This window comes from Pelophylax lessonae (genome assembly GCF_965119305.1).
Source record: "Pelophylax lessonae genome assembly, chromosome: 3".
NCBI classification, from domain to species: domain Eukaryota; kingdom Metazoa; phylum Chordata; class Amphibia; order Anura; family Ranidae; genus Pelophylax; species Pelophylax lessonae.
Genome location: NC_138770.1, coordinates 285,925,008 through 285,938,882, shown reverse-complemented (window position 1 = coordinate 285,938,882; position 13,875 = coordinate 285,925,008). Strand labels below are relative to the sequence as shown.

The 13,875-nt window shown below is 46.2% G+C and overlaps 1 protein-coding gene across 23 annotated transcripts in view; it reads left to right on the top strand.

Moving 5' to 3' along the window:
• The window catches only part of DLG1 (discs large MAGUK scaffold protein 1), an 818,929-nt gene that overhangs the window by 504,094 nt on the left and 300,960 nt on the right, over nt 1-13,875 (top strand). For all 23 annotated transcript variants that reach the window (XM_082251441.1, XM_082251439.1, XM_082251438.1 and 20 more), the window contains one exon: nt 675-819. In XM_082251441.1, the coding sequence (XP_082107567.1) occupies nt 675-819 (145 nt within the window). The remainder of the gene's footprint in view (nt 1-674; nt 820-13,875) is intronic.

Genomic DNA, 13,875 nt, shown 5'->3' with positions numbered 1-13,875 from the left:
AACAGCAGCCACCAACACAAGGGACACTTTTTTTTTTTTTAATACGTTGAAGTACCATCCTGTGCCAATTTTGAAATACAATATATTTTTCACTAACCTGAAAGTGTAAGTTGCAAAGATTTCTAGCAGGCTCAAAGATAAATACAAGTAGTTCTTTGTTTAATTTAGCTATAAGACCAAGTTTTATTTCCAAGCTTCATGACTTATCTTTAAAATAATGGCACTGGGAATTTTGTTCTGTTTTGGTGGCAATTTCTGATATAACCCACAACCTACACTAAGCAATTTTGCCCTAACAGAGTTCAAGGTCAGGTGAAACAGACAGCAGAATTTCACTTAGACCCTTCATGCTCAGTGAGCAGGAATTTTCTTTTTTCTCTTGAGTAATGTGCACTTCCATTTAGCCTTTCCAAAATGAAAGTTGTGCTCAAGTGCACAAGCTTTGTGGATTTTCAGAGATTTATCCCCCAGTAATACTCCATTTTTGACAAAATATGGTAATGCGAGTAGACTATAAAAAACATTTCATTTTTACTAGGTATGTCGTATATCCATAAATAAACTTCCAAAACTCAAAAGCTTATACAACATGCTTTTTTTTTTTTTTTTTTTATGAAGTCTGTATTTTTTTGTTAAGTTTTCTATCCTTAAAAATGCTATTTTTATCTCCTTAGGTAAATTCTGTTTGTTTGGAGGAGGTTTCTCATGAAGAAGCTGTGACAGCTTTAAAAAACACATCAGACTTTGTGTATCTTAAAGTGGCAAAACCTACTACCATGTTCATGAATGACAGTTATGCTCCACCAGATATCACCAACTGTGAGTTTTTGTTACTACTTTTTTAATGATGTGTTTAAGTAACTTACTGCCATTTAAAAAAAAACACCTACATCATGTTCACAGGTTTCCTTTCCTGATTGTAATAGTATTATTATGATTTATTAACCACTTCTGGACCGGAAGGATTTACCCCCTTAATGACCTGGCCATTTTTTGCGATATGGCACAGAGTTATTTTAACTGACAGTTGCACGGTCGTGCGATTCTGTAACCTAATAAAATTAATGTACCGTATTTATCGGCGTATAACACGCGCCGACGTATAACACGCACCTTAATATTTGGAGAGAAATTTCAGGAAAAAAGCTTAAATTTAAAATAAACAGCTTTGAACTCAGAACATTTTTTTTTTAATCAAATGATATCTCACCAGTGTCCATCAATGCATCCTCTTCAGCAGTGTCCAGCAATGCATCCTCTTCAGCAGTGTCCAGCAATGCATCCTCATCAGCAGTGTCCAGCAATGCATCCTCATCAGCAGTGTCTGTCCCTATATGCAGCCTCATCAGCAGTGTCTGTCCCTATATGCAGCCTCATCAGCAGTGTCTGTCCCTGTATGCAGCCTCATCAGCAGTGTCTGTCCATATATTATGCAGCCTCATCAGCAGTGAACTATGCAAATCTGTTTTTAAAAAAAGCCGGGAAGCAGAGCCGAGAGCAGAAGGGCCGGGCCGAGGAGAAGGAAGGACGAGCTGTCATAAGAGGAGAAGGGGGCAGGCCGGGCCGAGGAGAAGGGAGAACGAACGAGCACAGTCATCGGAAGTCCCGCCTCCTCTGTCGAGACGTGGGACGTCTGTCATAGGCAGAACTTCCGATGACTGCGCTCACTCGTTCTCCCTTCTCCTCGGCCCGGCCCGCCCCCTTCTCCTCTTATGACAGCTCGTCCTTCCTTCTCTTCGGCCCAGCCCACCCCTTCTGCTCTCGGCTCTGCTTTCTGGACTTTTTTTTTTCATATCGGCGTATAACACGCACTGCTGCTTTTTTCTCCATTTTTAGGAGGAAAAAGTGCGTGTTATACGCCGATAAATACGGTACTTTTTTCCCCACAAATAGAACTTTATTTTGATGGTATTTGGTCACCTGTGCGATTTTTTTATTTTTTTTTGCACTATAAACAAAAAACACAATATTTCTCTTTCGTTCATTGACGGACACAGCTCCATATCTTTTTTAATCCTTGGGTTATGCTGCTCTTCTTAGGAGTAGAACACTAGGCAGAAAAGAGTTAAAACTGCTTGACTACGCCTATAGGGCAGTCCCAGAGGGTATACTCCCAATTCCTGCTATAGGATCTCAGTTTTTTATGCATAGTCAGGAGTAATGACCTAGCTCCTTGCTGGGATCTATGGTCCTGGCATTTTTTCCTGTTTAAATAGAACTTGCCTTTTTTTGTTTTCTTCTACAATCAATTCTGTTCGAGTGAGAACTACAATCAACTGCCGGACTGGTGATGCACTGGATATCCTAGATTCTTACGGTCTCCCCAGTCTGGCCAGCGAGCACGTGCTGGCCTCAACTCCGCGGTAGGTCGGCCACAACATAGCCCCACTGGACGGGGGCTGGCTGGCGAGTGAAACGCTGCGTGAGGACGCACTTCTCGGCCTTTTGTCTAAGATCAAGTGTATTATCTATTCTGATCAGTTGGTATGAACCTGGAAGGTTAGTATTGGCAGGGCCTGAAGGAACCGGAGCGCCTGGGCGTAACTGGGGGCCAGGAGTAAGTCCTGTCGGAGAAAGCTGGAAGGGTCCATTGCCTCCTGATTTGAATGGGGACTGTTCTTATCAGTTTGAAGGGAGTGAGAAAGCCGGTTTGTCCTGGAGACCGGTTAGTACTGCTCCTCGATATAATTGGTAAGGGATGGTGGTGGGAGGGCCTTCCCTCTGGCCTTGCAAAAGGCTTGTCCCCAGTTGAAGGCAGGCTCTCCCTAAGCCTTCTAATTTCTGATGCCTCCTGGTAGGGATTGGCTGCTCTGGTCTGGCCAGGGGCCGGGACTGAAAGAAGCCCGTGGTGTATGTGCCCCTGGGGTGGCAGCCCAGGGGTGCCATAATTCTCACTGGTGGGGCAGCTCACCCTGAGCTTTTGGCACCTTGGTCGCTGCACCACACACACTTTTTTCGCACCTGCCTCTAGGGATGGGTCTTTTGGCCAGGACCAGAGGAATTTTATATTCCTGGCCGAATGGCCTGTCAAGATCCCGCACCTTGACACTATGCACTTTATCGACTTTCCCTTCCCCACCTGTGTGTTTGTGTGTTTTTTCTCTTTGTAGTTTGTCACCTTTTCTTTCTCACTTTTTCACGATGAGTAGGGTGTTGGTCCTCCTGCCTACCTTGAAAGTCTTGGGGAGGGGGTGGATATGGCCTTCTGGCTTGGTTCGCCCTCCTTAATGGGGTCTCCTTTCGGGGGAGCCCCACCTAGTAATTGGGGTGGGCTGTTTTGGCAGTCCTCCCAGAGAACGGGGTTTGCATGGTTTCGACCAGGCAGACCATAGTGAGTACCTCAGTCCCTGTCAGGAGTCTTGCGCCCCGGGGGATCAAGGTTACGGTCCGTCCTCTTCGGAGGTGGACTTTTCGCACACCCTGTGCACTTTTTGTGTTCTCACGTTTGCGTGTGTGCACTTTTTTATACACCTGGTGTTAGAGTGTGTTCACACACCACGGGCAAGTAAAAGAAAAAAATCTTTGTGAGGACGCGGCCTGAGTCGCAGCGTACCTCTGGCCAACAGCACACCCCATTCCAAGATGGGTAGGTGATCTGCCCGGAGTGGTGTCCCAATTTTCCTATGGGAATTTTGGGGTGGGTGCAGGCCCCTCCCCAGGTTGGTCGGTCCTTCATGTGCCCTTCCAACCCTGATGGCACCTCCTCCTCATTTGTGTGTTCACCTACACTAGCTATGTGGCTGGAGGGGGGGTAGGAGCGCGCTGCAGGGCGGCTTCATTTACCATTTTCACATGTGTCATTTGCCTTGAGGGGGGGTCCCTAACTAATCCCCCCTTGCTGATAGGTACCTGTTTGGGTCCCTAACGGCCCAAGGACTCAGGCGCTCGCTGCGTGGCGGCACCATAGTCCCATAATTTAATGCCTTGGGGCTTAGCGGCCATGTTTTCATAGTTTACCATTAAAGTCTATGGGCGTCCATTTTCTTGAAGCCTTCATGAGCAGTGCTCGGCGGCGATCTCTAGTGGCAGTACAGCCGTTTTCTTCTTCTCTGAACGGTGTGGAGCGAGCAGCTTGGCGTTTTCTCTCTCCTGCTGCAGCGGTGGTGGGGAGTCCTGGGGCAGTAGATACTCTATCCTCCTGCTATAGTAGCGCTGATAGGTGCACTGGGACTTGCAGGTACAGCAGTGGTTTTTTGTCACTTGGATTTTCTCCTTTTTTTTTTTTTGTCGGCAAAAATCACTGGTGGTCCCCAAGTTACTATGGAGCCCCCAGAGCGCGTGTCACCACCTGACCCACTATCGGATGCTGCGGGACCCTCTGGTCTCAGTCCACCCTGGCGGCCATGACCGAGGTCCGGCAGTCACTGGTGTCTAAAGTGGATATGGCTCTTCAGAAGAGACCCAGTAAAAAACGCCCTCCGCCTTCACCTGCTTCCTCTGCATCCTCAGATTCTGAGGCTCATTTGGCCACCACAGATGAGAATCACCCCACAGGGTCTGCGTCACGCACTTTGAGTGTTCGGACAGTGAGGATGAGTCCTCTTCCACTACCTCTGTGCAAGAGAAAGCGCTTGTGGGGGTGCTGATTGTATCAGTGTGGGAAACTTTAAAAATGGAGGACACAGCGCGTCGGCGAAATTTGGTACCCGCAGGCCTTCCAGGGGGGCTAAGGTATTCCCTTTTCCCTCCTATTTCAACGAGATTGTCACTGGTCAGTTGGGTTCCCCCGAAAGTTACAACTACCGCCATTTTATTCCCTAGGGTCTCTGCTAAAAAGCATATATAATAATTGGGGATTCTGAGTAATTTTCTAGCAAAAAAAAAATACGATTTTTACATCTTGAAGGACAGTGACAGAATAGGCCCGGTATGGAAGTGGTTAAGCATAATGCACTAGGTTGGTTCGCCCTTTGTTTTTGTGGTTCCAGCCAAAAGTTGCTGGTTAAGCAAAAAGAGCAAAAGAAACCTGTGAATACCCTTTTGTATTCATACAATATAAATGAGGCTGGATCAGGTGTCTTCATCAAGAGTTATAGCAGCTACCTGCAGATGATTTGGGCACTGCCAAAAAAAAGGGGGCTGCAAAGACACCTCACTACATTTTTCCTTCCGCTCCCAGCTAGTCTCCCTTTTTTTTTCCCCTCTTGCTGCTGTGATAATTCCTGTGCATTTTTTCATTTCTAAAATCATCTGAGAGAAGCTTACCTTATTACTATGAAGGTTTGCACTTATTCTGATGAGGTTTATTCTTCTTGGCAATCTTGATAAGAGAAGCATCTGAGTAATTCATAGGCTCTAGCTACTACTGCAGCTTCTTGATCACTTGACTCCTCAGCTGTGACTTGGTTGGCACAGAGTTCTTTGAGCCCTGAATCTAAATACCCCCTGCGAGGTATGCACATTATGGAGGGCGAAGCCAGGAAGGGGGTATATCCACCTTTTAATCCTGCCCACAGAATAGAGAGCGGTGAGTACCAGGCACATGCCCATTAATCATTCATGCCCAGGCTGCCATATTATCTCCTAAGATCCCCTTTGAGGGGTGTGGGTGCTGGTGACCACCCTTCTGTGGTTGTGGGCTTTGAGGCGGAAGTGCCTTTTTTACTTTAAAAACCGCTGCAACTTCCTTGCATTGGCACGCTTGTGCTTGGCTTTACTGCACCTGAATTCCCACAAAGTCTACCATCCCTCTTAAAAGTCATATTTTTCTTTGTGTGATTAAAGGAACTTTCATTCTATAAAGTACTCCAGCATATATATTCTATTCTTCCTCCAGCCTGGTCTGGATCCTCATCTAGCAGTAATTAAAGGAAAAATCTTGTCCTTGATTATTCTATTTCAGAGATCTTTGGCTTCTCACTGTCGAGTGAAAGCAGATTTCCACATTTCATTGAAAAAGGCTCACTACAGTAAAACCTAGGATTGCGAGCATAATTTGTTCCAGAAACATGCTTGTAATCCAAAGCACTTGTATATCAAAGCAAATTTCCCCATAAGAAATAATGGAAACTCAGATGATTCGTTCCACAACCATTTATTCATAAGTCCTTCCGTTTTATAGTCCATACAAAAAGATTATAGCAATGTTGTGTAACCACAAAATGTCCATTCACAAATGGCAGCCTCCACAAGGGGATTAGAAGCAAACTCCAGCAGGAGCTATGGAGTATAAAAGAGGGGCGCCTCTACGTGTAGCAATATGGTAACATTTAATGAAGGTTCTACATTTAACGACTCGCATGGTTGATAATTAAAAGTGGCACATCTAAGAATGCAGGCGTCTGGGGTAAAGCTGTCCACATAGACCATCCTCCACACTGCCAGCTCTTACCACTGTCAGTCTACAGTCTTGACTGGGAAGACTACCCTGCAGTAGAGCGATCTGAAAGCAAGATTTGAAGCGCTCCTGGAGTTGCTAAATGTTGTACCTTCATTAAATGTAACCATATTGCTACACTTAGAGGTGCCTCTCTTCTCTTTTATACTCAGTTGTGACGTGACACTACTTGTATATCAAGACATCGCTTGTTCATCAAGTCCAGATTTATAAAAAAACATTTTTGCTCGTCTTGCAAAAACCTCTCAAACCAAGGTAAACTCAATCCAAGGTTTTACTGTATATGTTTGTGCGTCCATTAAATAAGCATACATAAAATAATAAAAAAATCAAATATCTCCTAAAAACAGATGTATCTAGGGAAAAGGACTTATGGCATATTGTAGGCATTTCCATACAATCTCAGTGGCTCTGTCCCCACACAGACTGGGGACCTGCTGTGCGATCTCTCAATAACATACAATGCAGGACATCGGCTACTACATTTTTAATCCATTGTTAGGACAATGTTCAAATCTAATTTACAACTGGTAATGAAGATCTGCCAGCTCAGTACAAACAGGGTTTTTATTATGTTAAACATTACTCTAAAGCCCTGTACACATGGGCCGAATGCCGAGCAACATCAGCCGATTCAATAAAAACTGGCCGACCTTCGGCCTTTGTGTATGGCAGATGGTCCGACAGAAGCCAGCCGGCCGACCGCCTCCTGATCAGGGCGCGCAGCCATTGGCTGAGCACGCTGATCGGAGTGTTCTGGTGAGGGGACTGTCCCCCTGTCAGAACACAGCAGCTCAGCAGAGGAGATCTCTGTACTAACGTTGGATTGAACCAACGGAAAAAACAGTGTGTGCCAGGCTTAAAGCTCCCTCCTAAGCATTACAAAGCAAAGAAAGCTTGGTAGGCTTTGAAGGAGATAAAAAGCACCTAAAATTGGTAGCCATCACTTCACAAACAGTAGCAAGCATTTTTTTTTTTTTTTCTTAAAGCAAAACTAAGCCCATGGATTTAACGGTTTCTCAAGACACTACATTCAGGGCATGCCATGATTGAGAATGATCACTGTTGCATATGCTTGCAGCTGAATTTGCAAGCCATTAGATGGCTGGTGTCACAACTGTTCATATGTGCAACGCCATGGGAACTGCAGCTCAAACAGAGGCTAAGATGGCAGCTTCCTTAGCTGTAAGGCCTCATGCACACTGGACATTTATTAAAATGCCAGTAGAAAGCTGTAGCTGTAGAGGCTTTTTTTCAGCTGCAGCGTTTAACAAAACTATACTCCCACAAAAGCTTATGGCTCAAAAATGTTGATAAGCGCCAAGTAGCCATGTTTTTTTGGAGTTTTTCAGCTCTTATCAGAGTTAGGGCGTTTTCTCTTACGTCCTCTGACAGACGCGACCACTTCATAGTTTCCTCACAAATGGGTAATGCGCCCTCTACAGGAGTAGGCTAGGCAGTGAAACTTCATAGGAAAACTTTTCACTAGACACACCTCTAAGGGCTGTCCCTTCAGACATTACCCCAGACACATTGTGCTTACCAATCAGTTTCTTGCTGCCTAGCTTAGGAGTAGGACCTAGGTTCCCTGCTGGGACTCCAGTCTCAGTTTTTATTTTCTTTGAGAAATGTTTTTTATTTCTTTTTACTTACTATCGCTAGCTAGTGTCAGGGGGATCCTCCTGGTGAACTACAAACGACAGCCGGGCTGGGGTTTCGCACTGGGTACTCTATGGTCTCCCAGCCTGGCCAATGAGCGTGAGCAGGTTTTGGTCTACCCAGGCCTCGCCACGACGGTGCCCCGATGGATGGGGACAAGCCTGCGAAGAGCACTTTCGCCAGGATGCATCAACCTGGAACGCCCAGAGTTGCAGCGTACCCCTCTTGGCTGACAGCTCCCCCACTCAGGGTGGAAGGCGAGCTGTATCGCAGCGGAGCCCCACGGTCCAAGGTATGGTGAATGATGCTACGCCCCCTGTGTCCCTGGGACAGATGCCTGTGTGGTTGATGTGGGCCCACTCCTGGGGATGTCAGAGCTGCGGTCTCTGTGGCCTGTCAGGAAAGGTCCTGCCCTCCCTACTCCCGCCGGGGGCGCTATAGTGGCGTCTAACGCCTGGGGGGTGTATGTGGAGTTCCTTGTCTTGGGCGGGGGGGGGGGTTCCCTGTTGAGGATTCCCGCAATGGAGCAGAGACACAGGCGTCTGCAACCTCGTGGGGGCGAGGACGCATGATCACAGACCTCCCCCATATAACCCGTAGATGTAATGGCACGTAACTTGACAACACCATGCAGGTGCACTGGCGTGACACTAAATGTGCGGCATGACGTTGATGTAGGGGTGGACCTGCCCGACGGGAAAGAAGGGCGGGTACAGCAAGGGAGGAGACACCTCCCTCTTTCTACATCGCATCTCCCCGGGTACAGACATCCACCAAGCCACCTAACACAGGTCCATCCAGGAAACTAATATATGACGTTGGGGCCCCACGGACGATACCTGCTGAGAATGCCCATGGAAAGGACGGCAATTGGCACTTCTTTTCTCTCTTATCCACACTTGTATATTGTGTATTCCTCACCAGTTTCTTTTAACTTGGTAAGTACCTTTTGACTTTGACTTTTTCTGACTTTGGCCGAGACGCACGTTCCAGCTCTCTCCGCTTTTTACATTCCTGGAGTGGAGAACTAGCAGGCAGACTATCTGAGTCGTCAGTCCCTGGTTCCGGAGGTGTTCCGTCTCCCTTGTTCTCGGTGGGGGACACTGGATGTGGATCTGTTCGCGTCTCGTCTGAACATAAAGGTGGAAAGGTTCATGGCCAGAGCTCGAGATCCAAAAGAAAACTCTATTTGTGGGGGAAAAAAACCATCAATTTTGTATGGGTACAGCATCGCACGACCGCGCAATTGTCTGTTGAAGTAACGCAGTGCCGAATCGTAAAATAGGGCCTGGTCATTAAGGGGGCAAATCCTTCTGGGGCTGAAGTGGTTAAAGTATAACTAATGGCAAAACATTTTAGTTTTTGATGAAGTTGAGATTAGAACCCCTGTCAGTTTTTATTGTGCTCCTGTTAAGGAGATTTATCCTCTCTATTTGTTATGTTTACCATTGTCATTGAAAGTGAAAGCAAAAGAAAATCACACATTTTGCTCTGTCCCCAGTAATAGAGGGGAAATCTTCCAATGGTGATACTATTTCCCTAATTTGCAGGGATTTCCCCTCTCTTCCCGTTTGGCTATGGGACAGAAAGTGAAGGGAAATCTTCCCAATGCGGCACAGATGGCGAAAAAAAAAAAAAATCTGATGGGTTATAACCCTCCCTTGCCCACAGTTCTACTTTAAGGCCTAAAACCTCCATCTTCCCTAAGAGGGTCTACGCTTCAGGACATTGTCCTTCCTTATGTTCTGTTCCAAAGCATGCCAAGGAATTTTCTTTTCACTGTCTTGATATAACCATACAAATTTCAATCGGACTGTAGAACTGTGGCCAAAAGTTTTGAGAATGACACAAATGTTCATTTTCACAAAGTCTGCTGCTTCAGTGTTTTTAGATCTTTGTCAGATGTTACTATGGTATACTGAAGTATAATTACAAGCATTTCATAAGTGTCAAAGGCTTTTTTTGGCAATTGCTTTAAAGTGTTACTGAACCCACAACTGTGAAATCTGTCTGTATATGCAGAATAGCTTGGACTTAAGTCCTTAATCCTCTGCATTGTGTAAAAAAAAAAAAAAAAAAAAAATTTTATAATATAGGTCAAGATGCGCACGCATTGTATGAAAAGGCTGTTTGATCCTGTATGCACAGATCCTCCCCCTCCTGCACATTCACTCTGGATAAGCCCAGATAAGCAGTGTGCTCAGTTTGGTCTCTATTGCTGGAGAGGACATTTGCTGGTTTTAGCTGAGCTTTTCAGGTCACATGGTACTAACATCACACATTTGGGCGTGTATACAGATCCTAAAGGATAGCCCAGTCCCTCCCTCCTCCTCCATGCCCAGTAATTAAAGAACAGTGGGTGAGATATCACATCTTGATTGATGGATGATCCGCCTCCCATAAAAGCATGAGGGCATAGGCTATAGACAGGCTATAGTGGATTTGCAGTGAATCCCATAAACGAGAGAAAATCACTACGTGTTTTTGCAATGTTCTTTTTTCACTTCTCAACAGCATCAGTAACAGCCTGTAGATGTGCATATTGAGGTCAGATATTTCTAAACTTTTAAAAATGTTTATTTCTCACTTTCTAAATTCATAAATAATACAGATCATGCCAAAAATGTGGTGTTTTTTTTTTTTGTTTTTTTTTCAGATTTGGGATCCTGTGTTCTCTTTATGCCTTTCCTTTCTCTCTCCCTCTCTCTCTCTCTCTCTCTCTCTCTCTCTCTCTCTCATATATCCTCCTCCCACCTGGCAACTAACACCCCGCCCCCTGTCATACTCATCTTCATCACACCTGGCAACCCACTATAAACCTCCTAATACACTACCCCCTAGAGCTGCACGATTCTAGATCAAATGAGAATCACAATTTTTTTTTGCTTAGAATAAAGATCACGATTCTCGGTGTAACATCTTCTACATTATACAAAAAAATGAGCTAACTTTACTGTTTAGTTTTTTTTTTTTTTTTTTTTAATTGATTAAAGTGTATTTTTCCCCAAAAAACTGCATTTCAAAGACCGCTGCGCAAATTCAGTGTGACATAAGATTTTTACTATTGCCATTTTATTCTCTACGGTCTCTGCTAAAAAAATATAATGTTTGGGGGTTCTAAGTAATTTTCTAGCAAAAAATACAGTTTTTTAACTTGTAAGCAACAAGTGTCAGAAAAAGGCTTAGTCTTTAAGAGGTTAAACTGTCCCCCTTTACAGACAGAAGTTCGTTCTTTTGATCTAAAAGAACAAAATGATACATTGTAAAAAATTGTGTTTATACGTATCTCGCAGCCTTAACAATTTTGATAAACATTTGCTGAAAGCTTTTTTTTTTTTTGTGGGCAGCTGTGAGAGAGCAGAGAACAGCTCTGCTCTGTATGAATCGAGGAAATGCCGTTTTAAGATTGTGAGGGGGGTGAATCGAGATCGCAAACTTTTTATTTTTTTTAACGTTTACCCTTGCAGCTCAGTCATTCTCAACCCCCCCACGACCCACTGCCAGCTTCCAAATACCTGCAATAAGAAAGCAGCTTTTCTCTTTTTGTTCATTGACGGACACAGCCCCTGATTATTCTTAACCATTAGGTTATACTGCCCCCTACAGGAGTAGGACACTAGGCAGGAAAAAAGCTTGACTACGCCTATGGGCAGTCCCAAGGGGTATACACCCACACTCAGCTATAGGCACTCAGTTTTTTTCCACCTAGTCAGGAGTAAGGACCTAGTTCCTATCTTTATTTTGTTCCTGTGACAATCCACTATCAACTGCCGGACTGGGCGACGGACTGAATAATCTAGATCCAGAGGGTCCCCCCAGTATGCCCAGCAAGCGCATGCAGGCATCAGCTCCACGCTAGGTCGGCCGCAACATAGCCCCACTGGATGGCCTGCCAGTTAACTTTCTCGCGAGCGTGCATATGACTTGGCCTCCGCCTGAGTCGCAGCGTTCCTCCTGGCCAACAGCCCCCCTATCCCGATGGAGCAGTGGTCTGTCAGGAGCGGTGCCCACCCTGGGACGGTGGGACCCCCCAAGTTCCCCTCCATCTCCCCCGCCCTCTAAAAATGTAGTGGTCACTGTGGGTAGTTCCGCGTCCACGTCACAGCGGGCGGCTCCCTTTTTAAGGGTGCTATTTTCCATTGTGCGGGCCTCTATGGAGGGGTTCGAAAGGAGACGCCCTTGTTTTTTCTGCTGGGTCCAGTATGTGGGCCATTCTTTTACCCTGGGTCGGCGTCCCCCTTGCATGATTGCAGTCGGCGGCCATCCCCTGATAATTTTTTTCCGGGTGACCTTAGTATATAGCGTCCACAGCCCTCCCCTGCCTCATCTGTCCATCAGATTTTGAATCTGTTTCGGCCACCACGGGCGCTAGTCACCCTACTGGGTCTGCGTCTACACACCCTGAATGCTCAGACAGTGAGGCTGTTTCCTCTGCTCCTCTAGCTGTGCATGTAGGGAGGGGGATGCACTGATTGTGTCAGGGCGTGAAATTTTTAACATGTCGGAGATGCTGCGTCTGAGGCGCAGGTCCCTTTTGGCACCATAGGTCCTCCACTCTGTTTCAGCGGTGTTCCCCTTTCCCACTTTAACAACATTGTCACATAACAGTGGGGTTTTTCAAAAGCTCCCTAAGCGTTTTGCTTTGCAGTATCCTTATAAGGATTCCCTGCCTAAAAAGTGCACGGTCCCACCTGTAGTGGGCTCGCCGGTTTCCAGGTTAAATAAAGCTACCTTCCAGTTGAGGAGTCCTTGGCCTTTAAACGCCCAGTTGATAGAGCGGAGGCTTTGGCCTGCCATATGTTCCACTGTGGCTGGTTCAGCTTAGGCCTGTATTTACTATTACTCCTGTGTCGCAAACTCTGAAGAGTGGGCTAAACTTTTACGCCGGGACCTGGAGGGGAACGGCTTCCCCTGGGCTTTGTGGAGCTGGCAGATCAGTTGATCCAGAAGCTAAAGTTTATCTGTGATGCCTCTTTGGATGCGGCTCCATTTAATTTTAGGCTGTCTGTATCCGCAGTGGACCTTCGGGCATCTTATCTGGCTGACAATGCTGGTCTGCAGACCAGACTTCTAAGAAGGTCTTATCTGATCTCCCTCTTGTAGGGGATCTCCCCTTTGTGGGGGATTGCCTGTTTGGAGCTTCCTTGAATGACATGACTAGTAGATGTGGGCCATCCGTCCATGCTCATAAGAGGCCTTTTTTTCGTGCCTCAAGGGATAAAAGTCTTTCAGGGCCTCCCCCGGGGTTCCAAGAGGATCTGGTCTGGCAAGCCACGAGGGGCTCTTCCAGACCTGCAGACAAGGCTTCTTGTGCATGAAGGGGCTCCCTCGTCTGTATCTGGCGTAAGGAGACGTCTTCGCTGATTTCCTGATCCGTGTACCGCTCTGGTATATGTCAAGTGGGTCTACGAAATCATTTGGTCCGGCTAGAAGATCGAGTTTTGGTCTTTTCCTCCGGAAAGGTTCTTCCCTTCCAACCTGCACTTGTCCCCAGACTTGTTACTTTATGGGGTGATTTTCCTGGTTCTGGCTTCAGAATGTTTTCAGGGGTTTTACTCAAACCTTTTTACAGTTCCCTGGAAAGAAGGCAAGGTACGTCCAATTCTGGACCTCAAGGCGCTAATCTGCCTTGTGAGGGTAGAGAAGTTCAGCATAGTCTATCCGCATGGTAGTGGTGTCCCTACACCTGGGAAATTTTCTCGCTTCTATCGACATCAAGGACACCTACCTTTACAATGCAATAAGTGCTGGTCACCAGCGCTTCCTCCACTTTGCCGTCAGCAAGGAGCATTATCAGTTTGTGGCGTTTTATCCTTGGTCTCGCCTCAGCTTCTCGGGTCTTCACAAAGTGTTGGTCCCGGAGCTAGCATTGCTGCGTC